The sequence below is a fragment of the Cetorhinus maximus genome, chromosome 20, assembly GCF_964194155.1.
Source record: "Cetorhinus maximus chromosome 20, sCetMax3.hap1.1, whole genome shotgun sequence".
Classification (NCBI taxonomy): Eukaryota; Metazoa; Chordata; class Chondrichthyes; order Lamniformes; family Cetorhinidae; genus Cetorhinus; species Cetorhinus maximus.
The window spans coordinates 45588018-45610618 of NC_135898.1; the positions used below are offsets into that span (position 1 = coordinate 45588018).

The 22601-nt window shown below is 42.1% G+C and overlaps 1 protein-coding gene across 2 annotated transcripts in view; it reads left to right on the top strand.

The window, feature by feature from the left end:
* Positions 1 to 17149, top strand: part of rpp30 (ribonuclease P/MRP 30 subunit) — a 38230-nt gene extending 21081 nt beyond the window's left edge. For both annotated transcript variants that reach the window (XM_078565985.1, XM_078565986.1), the window contains 5 exons: positions 7417 to 7533; positions 8621 to 8650; positions 10255 to 10292; positions 11450 to 11529; positions 16794 to 17149. In XM_078565985.1, coding sequence (XP_078422111.1) covers positions 7417 to 7533; positions 8621 to 8650; positions 10255 to 10292; positions 11450 to 11529; positions 16794 to 16906 — 378 coding nt within the window. In that variant the 3' untranslated portion in view covers positions 16907 to 17149. The remainder of the gene's footprint in view (positions 1 to 7416; positions 7534 to 8620; positions 8651 to 10254; positions 10293 to 11449; positions 11530 to 16793) is intronic.
* Positions 17150 to 22601: the final 5452 nt, after the last annotated feature.

Consider the following 22601-nt stretch of genomic DNA (forward strand, 5'->3'; position numbering starts at 1 on the left):
TCACCTCGTGAATTCATCTCTTCTGTCTATGTTTGGACTAAGAAAGCTGAGAGGAAGACCTTCCAATTATAGACTAGTTGGTCTAACATCTGTTGTTTGGAAGTTATTAGAGCCTATAATTAAGGATAGGATGATTTGAAAATTTTGAGCTGATCAGAGAGACGTAGCATAGATTTGTAATGGGTAAATCATTCCTGATGGACCTGATTGAATTTTTTAAAGAGGTGAATAAAAGTTGTCGACAGGAAAATGTCTATGGATACTATTTATATGGACTTGCAGTAGGCATTTGGTAAAGTCCCTGATAAGAGACTGTTAGCTAAAGTTGATGACAAATTATTGACCTAATTAGGAAATTGGCTGAACAACAGGAGACAGAGTAGATAATGGGCAGGCATTCTAATTGGCAACATGTGACAAGGAGCAGTGTTGCAACCTTGACTGTTCACTGTATTCATAAGTGACTTAGATGATGGTATGGAAAGCACTATGTCCAGATTTGCTAATGACACACATGTAAGTGGCATTCTAAGCAATGTAAGTGCGAGCATACAGTTATTGATAGATTAAGTGAATGGGCAAAACTTTGACAAATGGATTTCAATATAGGTAAATATGCAGACATCCACTTTGGATCTAAAAAGAAGGTAGAAGAGGGTACTTTCTAAATGACGAAAATCTTAACAGTGGAGGTCCAAAGAGACTTGGGACACAGGTACATAGATCATTAAAATATCATGAACCGGTCAGAAAATAATCAAAAAGACTAATTTTATTGCTGGCCTTTATATCATGAGGACTAGAATACTACAGGGTAGAAGTCATGCTTCAGTTATACAAAGCCCTGGTTAGACCACATCTCGAATGCTGTTAGCAGTTGTCAGCACCTTATCTTAGGAAAAATATATTGCTCTTGGAGCCAGCACAGAATAGATTTATCAGTGTGATATCTGGCCTCCAAGGGCTAAATTAGGAGAAATTACATAAATTAGAGTTATATTCCCTGGAATTTAGAAGGTTAAGGTGGCTTGATCAAAGTTTTGAAGATGGGGTAGATAGAGAGAAGCCTAATTTTCAACATCTCAAATCGGCGAAGCATAGGTTTAAACACATTTGCCTCCTGACTGTTCTGATTGAGCAGTGCCACAACAGGTTTGACCCCCTTAAAAGTTATTGTCCCTCTTTTTTTTAACCAATATCGCTATCTAGGATCATTCTGGAAGGTTAGAACCTTCCAAAATGTTGCTACTTAATCAGACTCCATCACTTCTAATATCTGCCCTCACCCTGTCACATATTGCAATTTCTGTCCACCTTCATTAGCAGTAATTTCTAAATTTAATTTCCTCAGATCTATTAAATAAATTCCACCATACCCAGATCCTTGCTGTGTTACCATCTGTCAGTCCACTGCTCGCTAACATCATCAACCACTCCCTTTCCTTGGGTCTTTTCTACCTTTCAAAACTACCATCAGAGTCAAGATAGAGCTGTTTAAAGTGAAAGCTTATAATCCAGGCATGTTATTTAACACTTGAAGCAGCTATATTCAGGCTTGAAGCAGCTATATTCAGGCTACACCTAACTTGGCATAAGTCCTCAATATGGTAAACTCTTTCTTCATTTATCGTGCACGTGAGAAATAACATTCATCTGTTCTGCTACATAGTCATGGAGGTCTACAGCATAGAAAAAGGCTCTTTGGCCCATTGAGTCTGCGCCGGTCAAACAAGTACCTAACTATTCTAATCCCATTTTCCAGCACTAGGCCCATAGCCTTATATGCCATGGCATTGCAAGTGCACATCCAAATACTTCTTAAATGTTATGAGGGTTTCTGCCTCTACCACCCTTTCAGGCAGTGAGTTCCAGATTCCCACCACCCTCTGGGTGAAAAAATGCTTCCTCACATCCCCTCTAAACCTCCTGCCCTTTACCTAAAATCTATGCCCCCTGGTTATTGATCCCTCTACCAACGGGAAAAGTTCCTTCCTGTCTACCCTATCTATGCCCTTCATAATTTTGCACACCTCAATCATGTCCTCCCTCAATCTCCTCTGCTCCAGGGAAAATAACCCCAGTCAATCCAATCTCTGCTCATAACTAAAACTCTCCAGCCCAGGCAACATTCTGGTAAATCTCCCCTGTACACTCCCTAGTGCGATCACATCTTTCCTATAATGTGGATTCCAGAACTGCATGCAATACTCTAGCTGTGGCCTAACCAGCGTTTTATACAATTCCAGCATAACCTCCCTGCTCTTATATTCTATGCCTTGGCTAATAAAGGCAAGTATCCCATATGCCTTCTTAACCACCTATCTACCTGTCCCGCTACCTTAAGCACACCAAGGTCCCTCTGATCCTCAGTACTTCCCAGGGTCCTACCATTCATCATGTATTCCCGTGCCTTGTTTGTCCTGCCCAAGTGCATCACCTCACTTATTCGGATTAAATTCCATTTGCCACTGATCAGCCCATCTGACCAGCCCATCTATATCCTCCTGTAATCTAAGGCACAAACAGCAAGGGACCCAACACCAATCCCTGTGGAACCCCACTGGACACAGGCATCCAGTCGCAAAAACACCCCTCGACCATCACCCTTTGCTTCCTGCCACTCAGCCAATTCTGGATCCAATTTGCCAAATTGCCTTGGATCCCATGGGCCCTTACCTTCGTTATCAGTCTCCCATGCGGGACCTTATCAAAAGCCTTGCTGAAGTCTAATTAGACTGCGTTGAATTAGAATGCATTGCCCTCATCTACACACCTGGTCACCTCTTCGAAAAATTCAGTCAAATTGGTCAGACATGACTTCTCCTTAACAAAACCATGCTGACTGTCTTTGATTAATCCCTGCATCTCCAAGTGTAGATTAATTCTGCCCCTCAGAATTGCTTCCAATAGTTTCCTCACGACTGAGGTTAGACTGACTGGCCTGTAGTTCCCTGGTTTATCCCTTCCTCCTATCTTGAATAACAGTACCACATTGGCTGTCCTCCAGTCCCCTGGCACCTCTCCTGTGGCCAGGGAGGCATTGAAAATTATTGCCAACGCAACGCCCCTGCTATCTCCTCCCTTGTCTCACTCAACAGTCTGGGATACATTTCATCCGGGCCTGATATTGTAGGATATCCTAGAAGGAGACTTTTAAGGGGTCTGCTCCCTTACCAAAAATGGCAACCTTTTGTTGTACTTATATCACCCTTATCCCTCGGGTGCTGACTTTAAAACAGTGTTTTCTTTTCCCTAGGCCTCTCTACTGCCTCAGCCATCTGTCTCAATGTACACTGTACAGTTTCTTCCACTCAAGTTGTATCTGGCCAATGGTGTGTCTGGCACTTTAAGCAACTGCAACTTTTTAAATTGTCTGCATTTTATATCATTGACCTGCAGCCCATGTGATCACCCTCCTACATGACCCATTCGGAATCAGCAGAGTGTATTTGCTGATAATGTATGGGGTGGGGGAAAGTAAGGTTATAATGGTAAATCTGACTTTTTGATGATCTGCATTTTACTATACATTGTTGTTTTTAAACAACTGCAGTTCTTTTGTGTGTCTGTGTGTGTGTGTAAATGACTAGTACACCATAGCTGCCATAGGGTCAATTGCACAATCCCAAAAGGAAACCACACTCCAAGAGTACAAGTCAAGACAATAGGTAGCAAAACTATAGTGCTGATGGTACGTCCCACACTTTCGCATGCAGCCCCCCAGTGGCAGACGAGAATGCTGCATATACCCTGCTTTATTTATAGGCACACTTAAGTTCTCTGATATACGTCAAACCAATAAAAGTGCTTTTAATGCACAAAATTTGAGATGGAAGCACTATGAAAAGCTTCCTTCAGAGGGTGCTGTTGCTACAGACGTATAAATAACTAGCTTTTCTCCTGTGTTATTATTCCCTAATTCAATTAATTGGCCATGTTTCAAGTTCAGTGCACTTTAATTGTTGATGACTAATCTGCTCTTAGTATTTGAATTGCAATTTATTCTTTTATTTTTTTTCCCTTAAAACAATTCTAAAGGAAGTAATCTCTCCTGTCTGTGCTTGGAGCCAAGAAAGTTTCTCAGTGCATCATCAAATGGCTATGATTAATGGTCCTTCAACTGAAGTGAAGATGGCTAATATAAACATTTAATTTGGATTTGAGGTTAGAAGCATAAGGATTACTTATTATTTTCCAGGAGACTGATCATCTCCCACTCTACTCCTGAATATCATCATAGTGTTTTTGACTTTAGCTTTTGTTTTATTTCAAATAACAAAGGCTCATTGAAGTCTTAAATCCCTGAATAAATTGTTTGCATTCACGAATGTAGCTGTTGCGACATCATTCAAATTTGTACCCGTAAGTATAGTTGTGCTATTTGACACTTGTTCTGTGTCAAAACACAGCTCTAATACTTCAGCAGTTGCATTTAATCATATTTTTGTAAAGGAAGAGAGGGAATACGCCACACGAAAGTTTGAAAATTGTGTTACGTTAAAGTGAAATACAATTTAGTTTGGTTTCGGAATGAGTTTGGATTTTACATAAAAGTGAATGGTATATAAAAACAAGGAGTTAATTTGAATTTATATAAAACATTGCTTAGCTCACAGTTGGAATACAATGTGCATGCAGCTCAGGGCAACATAAGGTTATGACAAAGGTACAGTGAAGATTCAATAGAATTATGCCCAGAATTGAGCAGTCATACCTATGAAGCGGTTGTACTTAGAAAACTGGGACAGTTTTTAACCAGAATAGAGAACATTAAAGGAGATGGGGAAATCTGATTGTTACACAAGGTATGAAAGGTTTTGAGAAGGTAAATAGTAAAATATTGTTTCTTTTGGCTGGTGAATCAGTAACAAGAGGTTATAAACTTGGTATTATTAGGGGACCAAAGGAGTAGTAGCATATTACTAGGAGAATGATGGGAAAGTTTGGAGATTTTCACATGAAATACTTGGACCTAAGTGGCTAGTGAGGCAGAGACTTATGTAATTTGACAAGAATTGGATAACTCTTTGAATAGAAGAATAAAAAGGGTTATGGTGAGGCAGAGAAATGAAATGGACTGGATGGCTACAGCGCAGTTGCAGTAGACCACCCTGCAAAGTTGAAATTTCTGTGATCCTGTCATTTTTCCTTCAATTTTCTGATTATACCAATGGGTCAGTTTTTAGTAGAATTGGATTTGTTATAAGATTTCTACAATTTCTAAGCAGAAAAGTATGTATTCCAGAATTTATCCACGATTATTTGTTCATGTACGCTGATGACACCCAGTGCTCTCAATTATCAGACTGCTTTTTGAACATCTAGTACTGGATGAGCAGACATTTCCTGCAATTAAATATTGGGAAAACTGAAGCCATTGTTTTCGGACCCTGCTTCAACTCTGTTCCCTAGCTACAGACTTCATCTCTCTCCCTGGCAACAGTCTGAGATTAAGCCAGCCTGCTCACAATATTGATGCCATGTTTGATCCAGAGATGAACTTCCGACCTTGTATTTGTACCATCACTAAGAGCACTTATTTCCACCTCCATACCATGGCCAACTTCACCCCTGTCTCAGCTCATTTTTATTCTTTCATAGCATGAGAGTGTCACTGGCAAGTAAACATTTGTTGCCCATCCCTAATTGCCCTCAAGAAGGTGGTGGTAAACCACTGCAGTCCATCTGGTGTGGTTACACCCACGGTGCTTTGAGAGAGTTCCAGAATTTTGACCCAGCGACATTGAAGAAACAGCGATAGTTCCAAGTTAGGATGGCGTGTGGCTTGGAGAGGAATTTACAACTGGGAATGTTTCTGTGCATCTGCTGCCCTTGTTCTTCTAGGTGGTAGAGGCTCTGGGCTTGGAAGGTGCTGTAAAAGGAACCTTGGTGAGTTGCTGCAGTGCCTCTTGTAGAAGGTACACACTGCAGCCACTGTGCGTCAGTGCTGGAAGGAGTGAATGTTGAAGGTGATGGACCGGGTGCCAATCAAGCGGACTACTTTGTCCTGGATGGTGTATTCTGTAGCATTCCTGACTTGTGCCTTGTAGACGGTGTACAGACTTTGGGACTCAGGAGGTGAGTTACTCGCTTCAGAATTCCCAATCTATGACCTGCTCTTGTAGCCACTGTATTTATATCACTGATCGAGATAGGTTACTGGCCAGTGGTAATCCCCAGGATGGTGATGGTAATGCCGTTGAATGTTAAGGGGAGGTGATCAGATGCTCTTTTGTTGAAGATGGTAATTGCCGGGCGCTTCTGTGGCACAAATGTTAACTTGACAATTATCAGGCCCAAGCCTGAATGTTGCCCAGGTATTAATGTTTATGAACAGGGGCTGCTTCAGTATCTGAGGAGTTGCAAATTATACTAAACACTCTGCAATCATCAGAAAACTTTCCCATTTCTAGCCTTATCATGGAGGGATGAAGAAGCTGAAGATGATTGGGCCTAGGGCACTACCCTGAGGAACTCCTGAAGTGGTGTCCTGGGACTGATATTGACTGCCAACATCTACACCCATCCTCCTTTTGCTAGTTACGACTCCAACCAGTGGAGGGTTTTCCCCAATTTCTATTGACTTCCGTTTTGCAAAGGCTCTTTGATGCCACACAATGTCAAGTGTCGTCACCCTCACCTCACCTTGGTTTCATCTGCTGCTGAAACCCTTATTCCTGCCTTCGTCACTTCCTGACTTGACTGTTCCATCCCACTCCTGGCTGGTCTTCCACATTCTACTGTCCATAAACTCAGAAGTCATCCAAAACTACTGCCGGTGTCTTAACTTGTAGTAAGTCCCGTTCTCCTATCATCACTGTGGTCGCCAGTCTACATTGGTTCCCAGTCTAAGCAATGTCTTCATTTTAAAAGTCTCATCCTTCTTTTATGTTTTCTTCATGGCCTTGCGCCCACCACCATCCCCCAACCCTTCCCAATTGCTGTATTCTCCTCCAATCCCACAACCCTCAGATATCTGCACTCCTCTAATCCTGGTCTCTTGCGCATTCCTGCTTTTAACTGCTGCACCATTGGTGGCTGTGCCTTCAGGTGCTTTGGCTCCAAGCTCTGGGATATCGTCTCTGCACCCCTTTGCCGCTCTACCTCACTTTACTTCTTTCAGACACTTCTTCAGTTCTATCTCGTTGATCAAGCTTTTAGTCATCCGACCTAATATTTCCTTAAGTGACCCAGTGTCATTCTTTATTTCATAATGCTCCTGTAAAGTGCCTTGAGACTTTTTTTTTAATGTTAAAGGTGCTATGTAAATATAAGTTGATGGGGATGAGAAATGAAGAAATTAAATATCCACATCAATTTTTGAGTGGGTAGGATCTGAATTCTTACTATTCTTTCATTGAAAACGTTAATGGAATTGTTGGTCATTTTATTGATCACTTACTAATTGTATTTCAGGCTATTGAGAGAGGAATTTATTTTGAACTGGCATATTCTCCTGCCATTAAAGACTCCACAATGAGAAGATATACCATTTCAAATGCACTCAGCCTGATGCAGATATGCAAAGGAAAGGTGAGCATGAAGAGTTATCCTGTTCTTTCGATGCTTAATCAAGATTATGGACGAGGCAAAGGGAGTATTCTGATTCTTGTTGAACCATAATTAGTGTATAGTTTTACTCTTTTTTTAAAAAGTAGTTGCTGTGAAACCGAGAGTATCATGAACCCAAATAATAAAACCAAATTTAATTTTTTAAGCGAGCTTTTGGACTACTAGCTATTCCCAATTGCCTGGAAAGATCTTTCACAAATATTGTAATGTATAGAACCTTTTGATCATCATTGCTTACAAAGAATTAGGATCACTATGAATGAAACCTTGAAAATCATTTTCGCCTGTAGATGTACTAGTTTTAATGTATCATAGTAGTTGCTTTAAAGTTATTACAATTATTGTATCACTTATAAAAAGCCACAGTGGCCAGTTTGTTTGTTCTAATGGCAGCAAAGCTGTCAATGTTCACCATCATTATCCTTTGAAACTAACAGCAACTTTTTGCATCAGCACAAAGTGTAACTGGGTTTTTAATGGAATTCAGTGTTATAATTACTGAACACCATCACTGGTCTTGGAAAACTAATTTTATATTTGCATAATGTCCAGATTTTTCCATTATGAAATCCTTAGTCTAATATCCATAAAAGCCTATTTATATGGTTCAGCTTCTAATGTGCATGTCCCGATCTTTATTTTGTCTGTGAAAATTGAGTAACAATCTTCACTGAATGACTGCTTAGCCTACTTGATGACAGCACTGTTGCTGAATGCCTGGAAATCACTTTGACTTGGCAATTCATATTAATGTTAGAAAAGGGGCAATCCACGCCAGAGATCAATAGGTCTTTGTGAACAGCTTTCTTTGAGGTCAGCAGTCAGCACCATCACTTCACTGCTGACAGCAAAGTTCGGCAACATGTTTGCCATTGCCATTAACATTCAATTAGCCTAAAGTGCTTTGAATTGTATTCTTTCCAAGCAAATCTTGCACTTGAGATTGCTAAACATTGAGTTACTGTTTGTTTTAGTGACAGTTGTTAAAAATGCAGTACCTGTACTGTGTAAAATCCTGCAAGTAATGTTTGTATTTGTATTCCTTCAGAACATAATTATGTCAAGTGCAGCAGAAAGGGTAAGGTTTTGATTTTTAATCCAATATTGTGTCTTCAGCCATACATAAATTTGATTCTTTACATTTTGGCTCCTATTATCTCTGTGATAAGTTGTCTGCCACCGGAGCAGTGATACCTTTTACAGTAATTTGTTATTCATAGGCAAGGCAGGACCTGTGTACTTGATCAGCTTTGCACTGTGTTTGAAGCACTATATTTGAACCATTTTGCAAGAGCAAGATATTCATTATAAATTATTAAAGCAATGCTAATGATCCTAAAGCCAATGCTATTGCACAATTTGTTCTGAAAAGGTTAATATTTTTGCACAGCTGACCACTTCAAAAAACAGTAACAGTATTAACAGTAGGTAGGCTGGAATAGCACTGTAGCAAAGATAACTGCAGGATATTTTAATTAAGAGACTCAAGTTGCTGAGATGCAGTAATTTAGGATGATCTGTTTCTGGATTGTAAGTCACACGTACAAGCACCTTCATGTAGTAGATATCTCCATCAGTATATTCACATGGTGAAGTTACAGTGTTTTCTTTAAATAAATTACTATAAAGTTAGTTATTGATTTTGGTTCCAAGAACAGAGAGCTGGGCATTTGAGTTTAACATGGATCATAGTTTTAACTTAATATTTAAATATTAAGTGGCACTATTGAATCCTTCACACTCCTATATTCCTACTATGTTGATATACCCTGCATTCCTACTGTGTTGAAATCAGGACTCATTGCAGTCTCCTACTGCAACCCATTCTTCTCCAGAACTTAGACTGAAATTCTTTATTACCTTGTATTTCTTTCTTTTTACAAATTCAGACTTTTAAAACCTAAGCTTAGCATTGCCTGAGGTATAAGTTTACAAAATGACACTTTTCCCACAAAACCATCTCCACTGAGAATGCGAATCAAGAATTTGGGGTAGTTGGGGGTTGCCCTCCACATTTTTTATCTGGGGAGCACCCACCTACTGCCTTTGGAGGGCACTTATAAAACTGTATTATCTAGTTCCTGACATTTTCTTTAACTCACTCTCCAGTGTTGTCGGCACCTGATACTATACGAAATGCCCTTCAAGTTAGCTTATCGGTTATGAAAAAGTGTCAATTGATAATTTGTGTGCATTACTGGTTACAGTAATAAATGAGCAATTCACAGGCTATGAGCTCAGATCCTACCATGAACTGAGGCGAAATTGAATTCGATAAATTCAGTAACCTGTGGGTTAGCATCTATAAAGAATGAAATCAGCTGATTATCCTCAAAACCACTAATGCCCATTAGGGAAGGAAATCTGCCAATCTGGCTTTCAAGTGACTGGAACCCCAAATACAATGTAATTGTAATTCCACATCAAGTGTCCTGGCAAACCACTCCATCAGAGGAGCAATTGCTGAAGAGAGGTTCACTACTGCTATTTTAGGGCAAATAGAAGTAGACAACAAATGTGGCCCTGCCAATGTTGCCCAGATCATGACAATGAACAAAACAATATGGCAAAGTTTGAGAAAGCTACCCAAGATAGATATGCTTTATGAAGTGTGCAAAATGTTTGTGCCAAAAATTGATTCTTTTAAAAATCAGGATATTAACGTCTTTTTCTTATCTGCAGCATTTGGAACTGAGAGGACCATACGATATTGCTAACCTGTATCCTTGTCCAAATATGTTGGTATAGAAAACATTTTTGCACTGCATGCATGGAGCTTACTTCTAAATTAAGCACATGTAAAAAGTATTTAACTTTCTAATAAAATAAACTCAGCTTCTGTTTTATGTAGCACTATATTGCACAGTTGAGGATTTTTAAAAACTACTTATGACACTGAACTTTCAAGTTCACCACTGGGAAAGAGTGAAGAAAATGTCTTGAATGAAGAATCTGTTTCAGATCAGGTATATTTTAGTAATAAGTTGTATTAATGAATGATGCTTGTGATTGGTGTAACACTTTTCACATTCAGTGTTCCATAGCTCTTCGTAGTTGTTTACTTTCAGAGTTCAGTACTATGCACACAAATATATATGAGCGATATCCTGCAAGATGAATAAATGATTATTTAAGCTATTTTTATAGAGGTAAGGTTTTAGGAAGGAATGTTGGCCATTGATGCTACAAAAGCCTCCTGCTTTTCTTCAAATAATTACAATCACTTAAATAGGTAGGTAGGATTTTAATTTGTCTATTCATCCAAAAGATGGGCTCCTATCAATGTAGCATTTGCCCAATACTGCTCTAGAATGTAGCCTAAATTGCAGTCAGAAGCCTAGCATTGGGCTTGAACCATGGCCTACTTGCCCAAGAGTGAGTGTGCTACTAACTGGACTAAGTGACAAATTATGTATTACTTAAAGTCAGGCAAAGGTTGAAATAAGTAACACCCTCATTCCTACTTTGAATTAAATTTCACACCATTATTATCGCATGGTTCTTGACAGCCAATAACTACCAATATTCCATGTGATTCATTGATCTCATCTTAATCTTGTACCCAATGAGGTCTTGCTTTGTAAGCTCCATAATAGAAGCTTATGCTTTGTGTGCACCCCATGCACAGAATGCAATGTAGAGAAAAGAATCGGTGAAATAACTAGATTGCCCATAATAAGGCCGCAGCAATCAATTATTAAGGATACAAAACCAGGAATGATATTCATTATGCTGATAGAGATGTTAACTAGACCTAACTTCCATGTATAATTTACATTGAATAATAAAATTTTATAATAGTAAAAGCTAGTTATAGGGGTAAGAAAATATTATTGCTATACTATAAAGTTGTAGTCCTTGACTAAGTTACTGCAAGGGGGTTGCTTTTTGGCTTAACTGAAGGAGATGCCAAAGCTGCCGTGTCAACCAACTGCAGAGCAGCCCTTTTGCATGGAGGTAAGTAATGCACTCAGATGGAACAGCCTTAGTCATTTAATATTTTCACCAGCGGGCATGAAGTGGCATGTGCAGACAATATGTCACAAGTAGTTTCACGACAGTGGGAAGGCAGATCGCCGAGGAGCTCATTGTAATACATCATATTAAAAGGCCATCCCACCAGGCTCTTGGACCCCTGCCAGATCATCCATTCACATCAGCGGGAAAGCACATCGACGTATTTCACAGCAGCACGCAGGCGACGTGCACTTGCTGGCCTTCACTTTGGGGGAGCTGAGCTCAGTGAACAGCATAGTTTTCCACAAATCGCTTTGCAGGCCTTAGGGGCACCGGGGAGGCCAAGGTGAAGTGCCGCCCTGCCTGTTTTTGGGGGGGTGGTGTCTGGGAGCAACTGCCCAGCCTCTGGGGCGACTATTGCTGTCGTTGGTGGTGGGGGGCGGGCAACTGCTGCCCTGGCGTTGGATCCCGCGCACAAAGAATTGAGGTGGGGGGCCGTGTAGACGAACAAAGTGGCCACCTGTATAAACTGACCATCCTTCTGCAGGGACCTGGTCATTCACATCTGCTGCTTACTGCAGGACTTGGCACCCAGGGAACATGGAGGGCATCCAATACCAGTGGCTGTGAAAGTGACCGCGGCGTTCAATTTCTAAGCCAATGGCTCCTTTCAGGGCTCCACAGGTGACCTCTGTGGGATATCACAAGCCACCACCCGCAAATGCATCCATGAGGTCATGATGCCATCTTCTCGAGGGCACAACTTTGTGCATTTTGCCCAGGACAGCCAGGATGCAAGGGCCATTGGATTCATCTGGATCTCGGGATTCCCACAGGTGCAGGGTGCGATCGACTGCACCCATGTAGCACTCCGGTCTCCGTCGTTGCACACAGTGGACTACATTAACTTCAGGGGATTCCACTCAATGTGCAGCTGATATGCAACCACCAGAAACGCATCCTGCAGGTGTGTGCACTGTTTCCAGGGAGTTTGCATGATGCTTACTTCCTCAGTCACTCGCAGATCCCTGGAATCTTCCAGAGTCCGCAGAGGCTGCGGACGTGGCTCCTCAGGGACAAGGGCTAGTGGCTGATGACATTGTGCAACAGTCTCAGACTGCAGCAGAGCAGTGGTATAATGAGGCTCACGCTGCAGCTCGCAACTTGGTGGAGCAGACCATCGGGATGCTGAAGATGAGGTTTTGGTGCCTGGACCGGTCTGGTGGAGCCCTGTAATACAGTCCACAGAGGTTGTCGCACATTGTCATCGTCTGCTGCAGCCTTTACGACCTGGCACTCCAACGGGGCATGAGCTGGCTGAGGAAGAGTTGGAGGAGCTGCGCATCTCCTCCGATGAGGAGGATGCCGAGGGGGATGAGGGTGAGGAGGCCCTCGGAGGTGACGGTGACAGGGATGAGGCCCTTGCACTGGTTAGACAAGGCAGGCATGGTCAGAAGGCCCTCATAGCTGCTAGATTTGTGGAGGATGATGACATGCAGTGAGGTGACCCCATAGATCATCTCAGCGCATTTGTGAACGTTTGACTCCAGCCTGGCTTATGGCAGCGTGAGTACCCTCTGAGGAATTCTCCTGTCAAGGAGTTACAGTGGAGACCCTAATAATCGCTCGATTGCAGGAGGATGACGGCGACATGCTGTGAGGACACTCCATAAATCTTCTTATAACCTCTGAGAGAGTCTGACTCCTGTCTGGCTTGCGCTCCATGATCAGGGTCATATCATAGAGATGCAGTCAAACTTTAGAGGCACCTAATGCTTTGTCTGCCTTCAGGAGCTGGAGCACAGCATCATTGGCCACAGATTCTGAAGTGTTGGAGCCCAGCCTCTCCTTAAAGGTGCTGAGAGCACATCAAGAGAATGAGAGAACTTTGTGGCGCCTGCCCACTACATTCTGGCAGCTATGACAAGTACCGCTGAGATGCAAGCATCAGTAATGTTTCTAGGGACTGTGTCGGTGGACCATCACTTTGGCCTGAAGGCTGCACCGCACACAAGTAAAGGCCCTGGACCGAGACACGTGCCTTTATCTTGTGCACAAAGGTTTCACATCTGAGTGACAAGAACACTGCTCATCAGAACAAGGAGCCATAGGCAGGGAGACATTCTTGGGAGTTTATTGACAATAGTGAACAGTATGTACCAGCGATTAACACCCGCACACAGACTGTGTAACTCATTCTCAACTTTCCTAACCCTGCCCCTACGTCTTGGTGCTCCCTGGACTTCCACAGTGGAGGTGGAGGCGGCCTGCTCACTACAATGCCCTGTCTGTAATGACTTTGGCGGGCAGAATATGACCTCTGGAGGGCTGAGAATTGGAAGGCCTTGGACTGCTTTCAGGGTCCTGCTGTGTGGCAGTGGCACCCTCTTTGGCCTGTGAAGCTGTAGCTGCTGAGATCACAGGAAAAGGGGAATCGAATGGGCCGGTCACTCCCAGAGTCACCTGGGTGGAGGGGGCCGGAATGTACACCTGCTGATCCTCCTCCCTATGGGTCCTGTGGACCTCTGGCTGATTCCTTGAGGGGAGGGGGTAGCTGGAGCAAGACCGAGCTGCCCTACACACCTCTCATACACATTGTTGTAGGCCAACTATGGTATCAGCGATAGAGTTGAGCCCATGCAGCAATGCAAGAGCGACATCCTGGACCAAGGTCTCCATGGCGGCCGCCATCCTACCAGTGTTGAACTCGGTGCATCGCATGCCAATGCACCATCACCTCAGCCTGAAGGTGAACGGACTCCTCCAACATGCCTTGCAATCTGAAGAATGCAACGGACATCCCTTCCTGGTGCCCCCGAGCTTGCCTTTGCAGCTCCAGCAACTGTGACATGACTGAATCCAGAGGCTCGTCATCTGACCCAGACTTAGCAAATTTCTGGCCTCCAGCAGTCCTCCAAATTTCAGGGACCGCTGCCTGCTGTGGATCAGACAGTGCGATGTGCTCACCAGATTGTGATCTCATGCCTGTCCTAAAGCTAGGTCCCACCAAAGTGTGTCTCTCTGTGCTGGTGGAGAGTGTGGATGAGCGCTGTGACGGAACTTCGAGGAGGGTACCTTCAGATTCCCCTCTTTGGGGCTTGATTGGAGGTCCCGGGTCATGGACTCTGTTGGCTGTTTGCCAGATGTGCCTTCGAAAGCAAGGGGAGATAATTAGTGCATGGCAGTGGCCTGTGAAAGAGGACACATCACTCACGGCATGGTTGCCTGATGGATGTTGCACTGATGGATCTTCACTTGGTAGCGCAGGACCGGTCCAGATCCACACCAGCCAGCTGGATGGCTCTGTTTTCAAAGTCCTTGAGGACCTTGATTTCGAGCATTCCACCACCGGTCTGCGGCCCCTCTCTCTTGTGTGCCAGGTTGCCCTGTGTGGATAAAGATGGAGAAAGAGGAAGCAAGATGCCTGTCAGGCCAGATGATAAATGTCCCTGGCCTGTGCGGGTGGTCCCATGGATGGGCTGAGGACAATGACGGTGTGTGTGAGAGATTTGTGATGTCCCTTGAACTGGCAGAGAGTGAGGGCCCTGTGGATGTGTGCTGGGTTTGTAAGTGTGAGAGTTGAGAGTGATGAAAAGAGTGACTTACCCTGGCGGAGTGGAGGAGATCATTCATCCTCTTCCGGCTCTGGGTGGCTGTCCTCTTCTGAAGAGCATTGGTGCTGACCATGGCTGCCTCTGCCTCCCAAGCTGGATTGCTTGCATTGCTACCCATCCTGCGACAAGAGCAGGGGTAGAGGACATCCCGGCAGGCCTCCACAGCATCCAGCAGTCGCTCGAGGGACCTGTCATTAAACCGCGGAGCTGTGAGCTTTTTCCCTTTGCTGGCCACGTCTCCCAGGCAGCAGCGGTGAGCTGGTAGTGATGTGCTGGTGGCTGCCTTTTAAACATGGTGGTCGGCCTGATGCAATGGCAGGCTGATGGTGGGAGGGCAAATGAGAGCCCACCCGCCATGGAAACAGTGTTTCCCAGGAATGCATGAATAATGAGGTAGGTTTGGGAAGATACGGCATGAAAACCAACCATCGTCATCAGTAGAACACTATCGCGCTTAGTGCAAATTTGGGAAAATTCCATCCAGTGTGTTTATTTCTTCCCCAAAGATTACTGGTAAAACTTAGTGCTATGAGAGATTTTTATTATCAGGAAGGTAAAGTCCAAAGACAGTGAAACAATGGGTATTTGCATTCAAAAAGGGAAAATATGTATAAAGGAGCAAAGGCTGTGTATAAGGGAAGGCAGTCTAAGAATCAACAAGTGTGACGCCTTCAGCCTGTATGTACCAAACTGTTACCTTTAGGGACTGAAGTTAAGGGAACCTACTTTGAATTTGACTGTTCAGGGTATTGTTTACTTTGCCTGGTCCTTTTGAAAATATGTGTCTTACTGTTGCCTTAACGAAAACGTGTCAGATTAAATAGGGGATTTAGAAGTTGCCATAATTTGTAGATCTATGTATGTATTTAAAGTCATTTCTTCTAATAAATGTTTAATCTAGTTTTGTAAAACCCTATAACCCTATAAGACTTAGTGGTATTATTACTACTGAATTCAAGGCATGCATCTCGAAACTTATACAAATTACAAAACAAGTTGTGGCAGTTGTTTCAAGTTTCCCTTTGGGATTTGAACACCTCAGCATTTACCATCAGCTGTGCCATAACAGTAAGTTTAATATTTTCTCAATCCATTGCCTGTACTAAATGTGGTACCACACAAGTTTATAGTATGTCTACTTTTGATTAATATGGTGAACAGAATTTTTGAGCAAAAAGTCTGTGGTGCCGTATATTATCAAGGGCAGCCCTGTCAGAAAGGAATGCAAGAGCAAGTGTCAGGTTAGGAACTCGTGCAGTATTCCAGAGATGATCCTATATCCTACAGTATGAAGTGGAGTTTAAAACAGTCATGCAGGAGCATTGCACCAACTTGATGTGAAAATCTGGGCTTCAGTCTCAATCTGTTTCAAGATTTTGTGGTCACACAAAATAAGTCAGCCTCAAGTGCCCATTGCAGACTAAACATGGATGTTATTTTACTCACCTAAAATTTGCTTGGTGTAGATAATTATACAACTTTCTGTGTACAATATAACATTTTCAAAATGCCATTGTTTTCTGTAATGCTGAAATGAACAGGAACATATGTTGTAGTAAAGAATGGGCTGAAGGGCCTCCCTGTGTTCCTATACTGGCTGCATGAATGAACTCACTTTAAACTAACCTTTGAATCGTGTTTTCAAAACAGAAACCAGAAAGACTGCATTAGGCGTGATCTATACAATGAGGAAAGTTCCAGCAACTGAAGAGAAGGATGAAGGGAGACCTCTTTCCAAACGAGCTAAGACCAAAAGTGACTGATGATGGGAAAACGCCATTGTCAGACTTATAACTGGATTTCTAAATTTGCAAACATACTTGTTTTTTTTACAAATAACTGCATTGAAATTGCACTGTTAATTAAATTACAATGCTCTTATAATTACCATTTAACATTTTATTCATCAGTGATCTTGAATGCACAAAATTAGGAGCTTGTGACTAATTAAGTTCTGCAGCACATTAAACATCTGTTAGCTCAAAATAAAATTCTTTTAAACCTGATTTTCTACTTGGTGAGAAATTCATTTTCAAAGATGCTAGTGGGTACAACTTCAGAAAAAGTGAATATCCTTGAACAATGCACCACAACTGACATAGTTCTCATCCATCTTGCAAGCTTTTATTAAATTCTTATAGAAAGGAGTATCTATCAGACAGTAGCATCAAGGTAGATCGAATACTTGGAGACTTTGATAGAATTAGAGTAGGCAATCATAAGTCATCAGATGGGGTCAGAGTAAAGGGGAAAGTAAAAAAAGCCTAAATCAGGGCTAATGTGCATGTATGTGAATGCACAGAGTGAGATTAAGAAGACTAGTGAACTGCAGGCACAGGTTGAGGAATGGAACTATGATATTATTGCTATAATGGAGACCTGGCTCAACAAAGGGCAGGACTGAATGTTAAATATTCTTGGGTACAAGATGTTTAGGAGAGACGGGAAAGGAAGAAAAGGGGTTGGTGGGGGAAGTGGCAATATTGGTTAGAGATGGCATTACAGTACTGGAGAGAGAGGATGTTCCAGGGGGGTCAAGGACAGAATCTCTCTGGCTAGAGGTAAGGGATGAAAAAGGTGCAATAACGTTGATTGGTGTTGTATATAAATGGTGTATATAATGGTGGAAGGGATGTGGAGAAACAAATTTGCAAAGAAATTACGCAGAGGCTGCAAGAATTATAGTGTAATCATAATGGGGGACTTCAATTATCTAAATATAGACTGAGGTGGGAATAGTACAGAGGGATGACAGTTCCTGGAATGTTCAAGATAATTTTTCTGCAGCAGTATGTTTCCAGCCCAATGAGGGGGCATGCACTTTTGGACCTGGTTCTGGGGAATGAATTGGCCCAAGTGGATCAAATATCAGTGGGAGAGCCTCCAGCAGGCAGTGACCATTGTATCATATGGTTTAGGTTAATCATGGAAAAGGACAGGGAACAATTCAGAGCAGAGATAATTAATTGGGAAAAAGTCAACTTCAATGGGATGAGAAAGCATCTGACTTGAGTGCGTTGGAATCAAATGTTGGCAGAAAAGACGGTGGCTGAACAATGGACCACCTTCAATGAAAAAGTATCGCAGGCAATATCAAAGTATATTCCCTTGAAGGGGAAAGGTAGGATAAATAAATCCAGAGCGCCCTGGATGACGAGAGAGAAGTAAAAATGAAAAGTGTGCATGTGACAGATGTCAGGTAGAAAATACAATGGCGAGTCAAGCTGAATATAGAAAGACCAGGGGGAAATGACGAAACTAATAAAAGCAAGGAGCAAGCCTAAAAAGAGGCTGGCAACTAACATGAAAGTGGCTCTGAGCATGTAAATAATAAAAGGTTACTTAAAGATTAGAGACAAAAAAGGGGACTTGTGGAGGTGTTGAATGAGTGCTTTGCGCAAAGGAAGAGAATGCTACCCAGGCTGTGGTGAGAAAGTAAGTAACTGGTACACTAGAAGAACCTACAATTGAGAGGAAGGTAGTGTTGGAAAGGCTATCTTTACTTAAAATAGATAAGGTACCAGGACTGGATGAGATGCATCCAAGGGTACTGAGGGAAGTGAGAGTGGAAATTACAGAGACATTAGTGGTAATCTTCCAGTCTTAAGACACAAGGGAGGTGCCAGAGGACTGGAGAATTGTGAATGTTACACACTTGTTCAAAAAGGAATGCAAGGATAAAGCTAGCAACTACAGACCAGTCAATTTGACCTTAGTGGTAGGGAAACTTCTGGAAACCATAGAATGGGATAAAATCAATAGACAAGCGCAGGATAATTAAGGAAAGCCAACATGGATTCATTAAGGGGAAGTAATGTTTAACTTGCTGGAGTTTTTTGAGGAGGTAACGAGAAGGTTGATAAGGGCAATGCTGTTGATGTGTATATGGATTTTCAAAAATCATTTGATACAGTGCCACACAACAGATTTAAGCAACATCCTAGGTCATGGAATAAAAGTGAAAGTAGGCACTTGGATAAGAAATTGGCTGAGTGACAGGAAACTGAGTTGTGATAAATGGTTGTTCTTCAGATTGGAGGAAGGTTTGTAGTGGAGTTCCCCGGGAGTCAGTGTTGGGACCTTTGCTCTTCCTAATGTATGTTAATGACCTAGACTGGTGTGCAAGGCATGATTTCAAAATTTGCAGATGATACGAAGATTGGAAATGTTGTCAACTGTGATGGGGATAGCCTTGAACTTCAGAAGGACATAGACATGTTGGTGGATTGGGCAGATAAGTGGCAGATGAAGTTCAATGCAGAGAAGTGTGAGGTGATTCATTTTGGCAGAAAGAATATGGTGAGACAGTATAAAATAAAGGGGAAGCCTCTAAAGGAGGTGCAGAAACAGGGACTTCGATGTATACATACATAGGTCATTGAAGATGTCAGGGCATATTGAGAGCAGTTAAAAAAACATATAATATCTTTGCCTTTATTAATAAAAGCATTAAGTACAAGAGTAAGGAGGTCATATTGAACTTGTATAAGGTATTAGGTCTCAGCTGGAGTACTGCATCCAGTTTTGGGTGCCATACTTCAGAAAGAATGTGAAGGCTTTGGAGAGAGCACACAGGAAATTCACAAGAATGATTCCAGCGATAGCTGTAGTTATGAGGATAGATTGGAGAGGTTGGGACTCTCTTCCTTGGGGAAAAGAAGGCTGAGAGGAGACTTGATAGAGGTATTTAAAATCCTGAGAGATGAGTAGGGTAAATAGTGAGAAACTACTCCCACTCAAGAGAACAACAAGAAATAGAGGGCACAGATTCAAAATAATTGGCAAAAGGAGTAAATGTGATGAGGAAAATGTTTTTCACACAGAGGGTGGTTGGAGTTTGGAATAAACTTCCTGAAAGGAAGGTGGAGGCAGGTTTGATTGAGGTATCCAAAAAGGAATTGGATTGCTATCTGAAGAGAGAGAGAATGTGCAAGGTTACAGGGATAAGGCAGGGGAGTGGGACTAGGTAGAATGCTCTTTCAGAGAGCCAGTGCAGACTTGATGGGGCGAATAGCTGCCTCCTGCACTGTAAAAATACTGTGATACTGTGAAATAATATGATTTAGATATCAACAACAACTTGCATTTATCCCTAGTACAACAAATATTGGCTGTTTTGCATCTGAATCTTATCACCCAGCCGTGAACTATTGTGTAAACCAACTAAGAAAGGAGGATCAGGAGATTATGTCATATTTGTCTCTCTTCAAAACATAACATCACTGACCCATAGTTTTTTAAGCTACGGACCCTGCATTGTAAACCTGCAATGGGCTCTGTGGAGTTGTGGTGTCCTATAAGATCATTCTACTTTCTGTATTTGCATATTCTTTCTGTTGTATAGCAATGAACATCATCTGAGATGAAGCCAATGTTTGCCAATGCCTTAAAGAATTTTCTGAAAATATGGGGATGGAGGGGGTTGATGATCTTGGTTTGGGGCAGGGTGTGGGCACCCAATCATGGAGGCTCTTCATGAAGACACCTTGATCCAGAAGGTAAGTGTAAAGGCACTTAATTCCTGAATCCTTCAAGTTTTCACCTCAATTGATGTGCCTGGTTTCCCAACGCTGATGTGAGGTGATGCATTTAGTTTGGAAAATAAGTGTCTGAATGAAAAAGAGGAGCATAGGGATCTTGGGTACAGCTACACAAATCACCAAAGTAGCAATGCAGGCTAATAAGGCTATTTTTAAAAAAAACACAAAACATTGGGGTTCATTTCTAGAGGGATGTTAAACTTGTATCGACCCTTGGTTCGGCCATATTTGGAGTACTATGAACAGTTTGGTTTCCATATTGTGAAAAGGATATAGAGACACTTAAGGTGCAACAAAAGATTTACCAGAATGATACAAGAACTAACAGGTTATACCTATAAGGAAAGATTGAACAGGCTGAGATTCTTTGTTTGAAAACACTGCGGTGACTTGATAGATGCCTTTAAGATTATGAAAGGGTTTGAGCAGGCAGATATAGAGAAGTTGTTTCCAATTGTGGGGGAGACCAGAACTCAGTGTCATAAATATAAGATAGTCACTAATAAATCCAACAGTGAATTTAGAAGAAAGTTTCCCCAGAGAGTGGTTAGAATGTGGAACTTTGCCGAAGGGATTAGTTGAGCCATGTAGTATTGAAGCATTTATGATGAGGCTATATGTATATATATATATAATATGGAAGCAAGGAACGGAAGGATATATTGATGGTCATGGGGTTAGATGAAGAAGGGTGAAAGGCCTGAGGAACATAAATCGTGGCATACACCTGTTTGGCTAAATGGCCTGCCTCCCTGCTGTAAATACTATAATGTTAACATGAGCCAATAAGGGAAAGGAAAATTGAAGACATTAGGGTACACAACTTGAGAATCCAAGACAGCTGGGGTCTGAAAAAAAATCTGGCAAAGTGGTAAAGAATCTAGTAGCTTTGGACAGGAAGAAAGTAGGTTGACACTAAAGGTGAAGCACACCCTAAAACTGTTCACATTGAGAGCCCAACTGTCACCCTTCTCCCCATCCCTGATATGCTGCCTCATCCATTGACTGAACCTAAAGTTGAGGTTTAAATCAGTTAAAGCCAGACAACTAAAAACTAACTAATTGAGTGATTGGGTACTAGCCCTCAAATTTAGGCTGACCTTCGTGTAAGGTCAAAGGCAGGAGTGTGATGAGGAACTGAAGTAACAAATGATTGGGCTTGGAATTATGCTTGCAAATGTGTTCAGGAGTCTTATCTCAATCCTGTATTTGGTCTCCCTAGTGTAGAGGAAACTGCACCATTAATAGTGGATACAGTTTAGTGGAAATGCATGTAAACTGGGAGGAGGTAAGTGGATAGATGTTGGAACTCCTGCATTTGCAAGGGAAGGTGCCAGCGAAAGGACAACAGTTTGTATGGGTGCCAGAGGAGTGAATCAGGACATGGAGGGAGGGGGGAATGCATTTATTGGTGGGGTAATGTAGATGGCAGAAATATGGGAGGGTGATCTGGTGAATATGGTTGGTTATTGGGGGGAAAAAGCAGTACCCAATCCTGGTGGAGTTGTATTGTGGATGAAGGAGAAAAAAACATGTGAAATGGGAAGGACCACAACAGAACATGGTCCTCGACTAAGAAAAGTACATTGCCATTGCTTTGATATGGAAGGTGCTATCACCAACACAAATATAACAATCAGGAGAAAGGAATGGAGTCAGAAAATAGGATAGGAAGAAGTATCTTGGTAGTTGTGGTAATTGTTGTTTCCAATGGACATTACCGGAAAGCCCTGTGACTGGACGTAATTAGTTACCCAATTATTTGGATATTTGCTGTGCCACATACTGAATGCACAGCTTTAATCTCACTGCAGAAGATTGGTAGGTCCTTTGAATTGTTAAATCACAATTTCCTATTAGGTCGCACTGATATCTTAACGGTCTACTGTTTTGTATCCCTTACCTTCACAAATGTCAC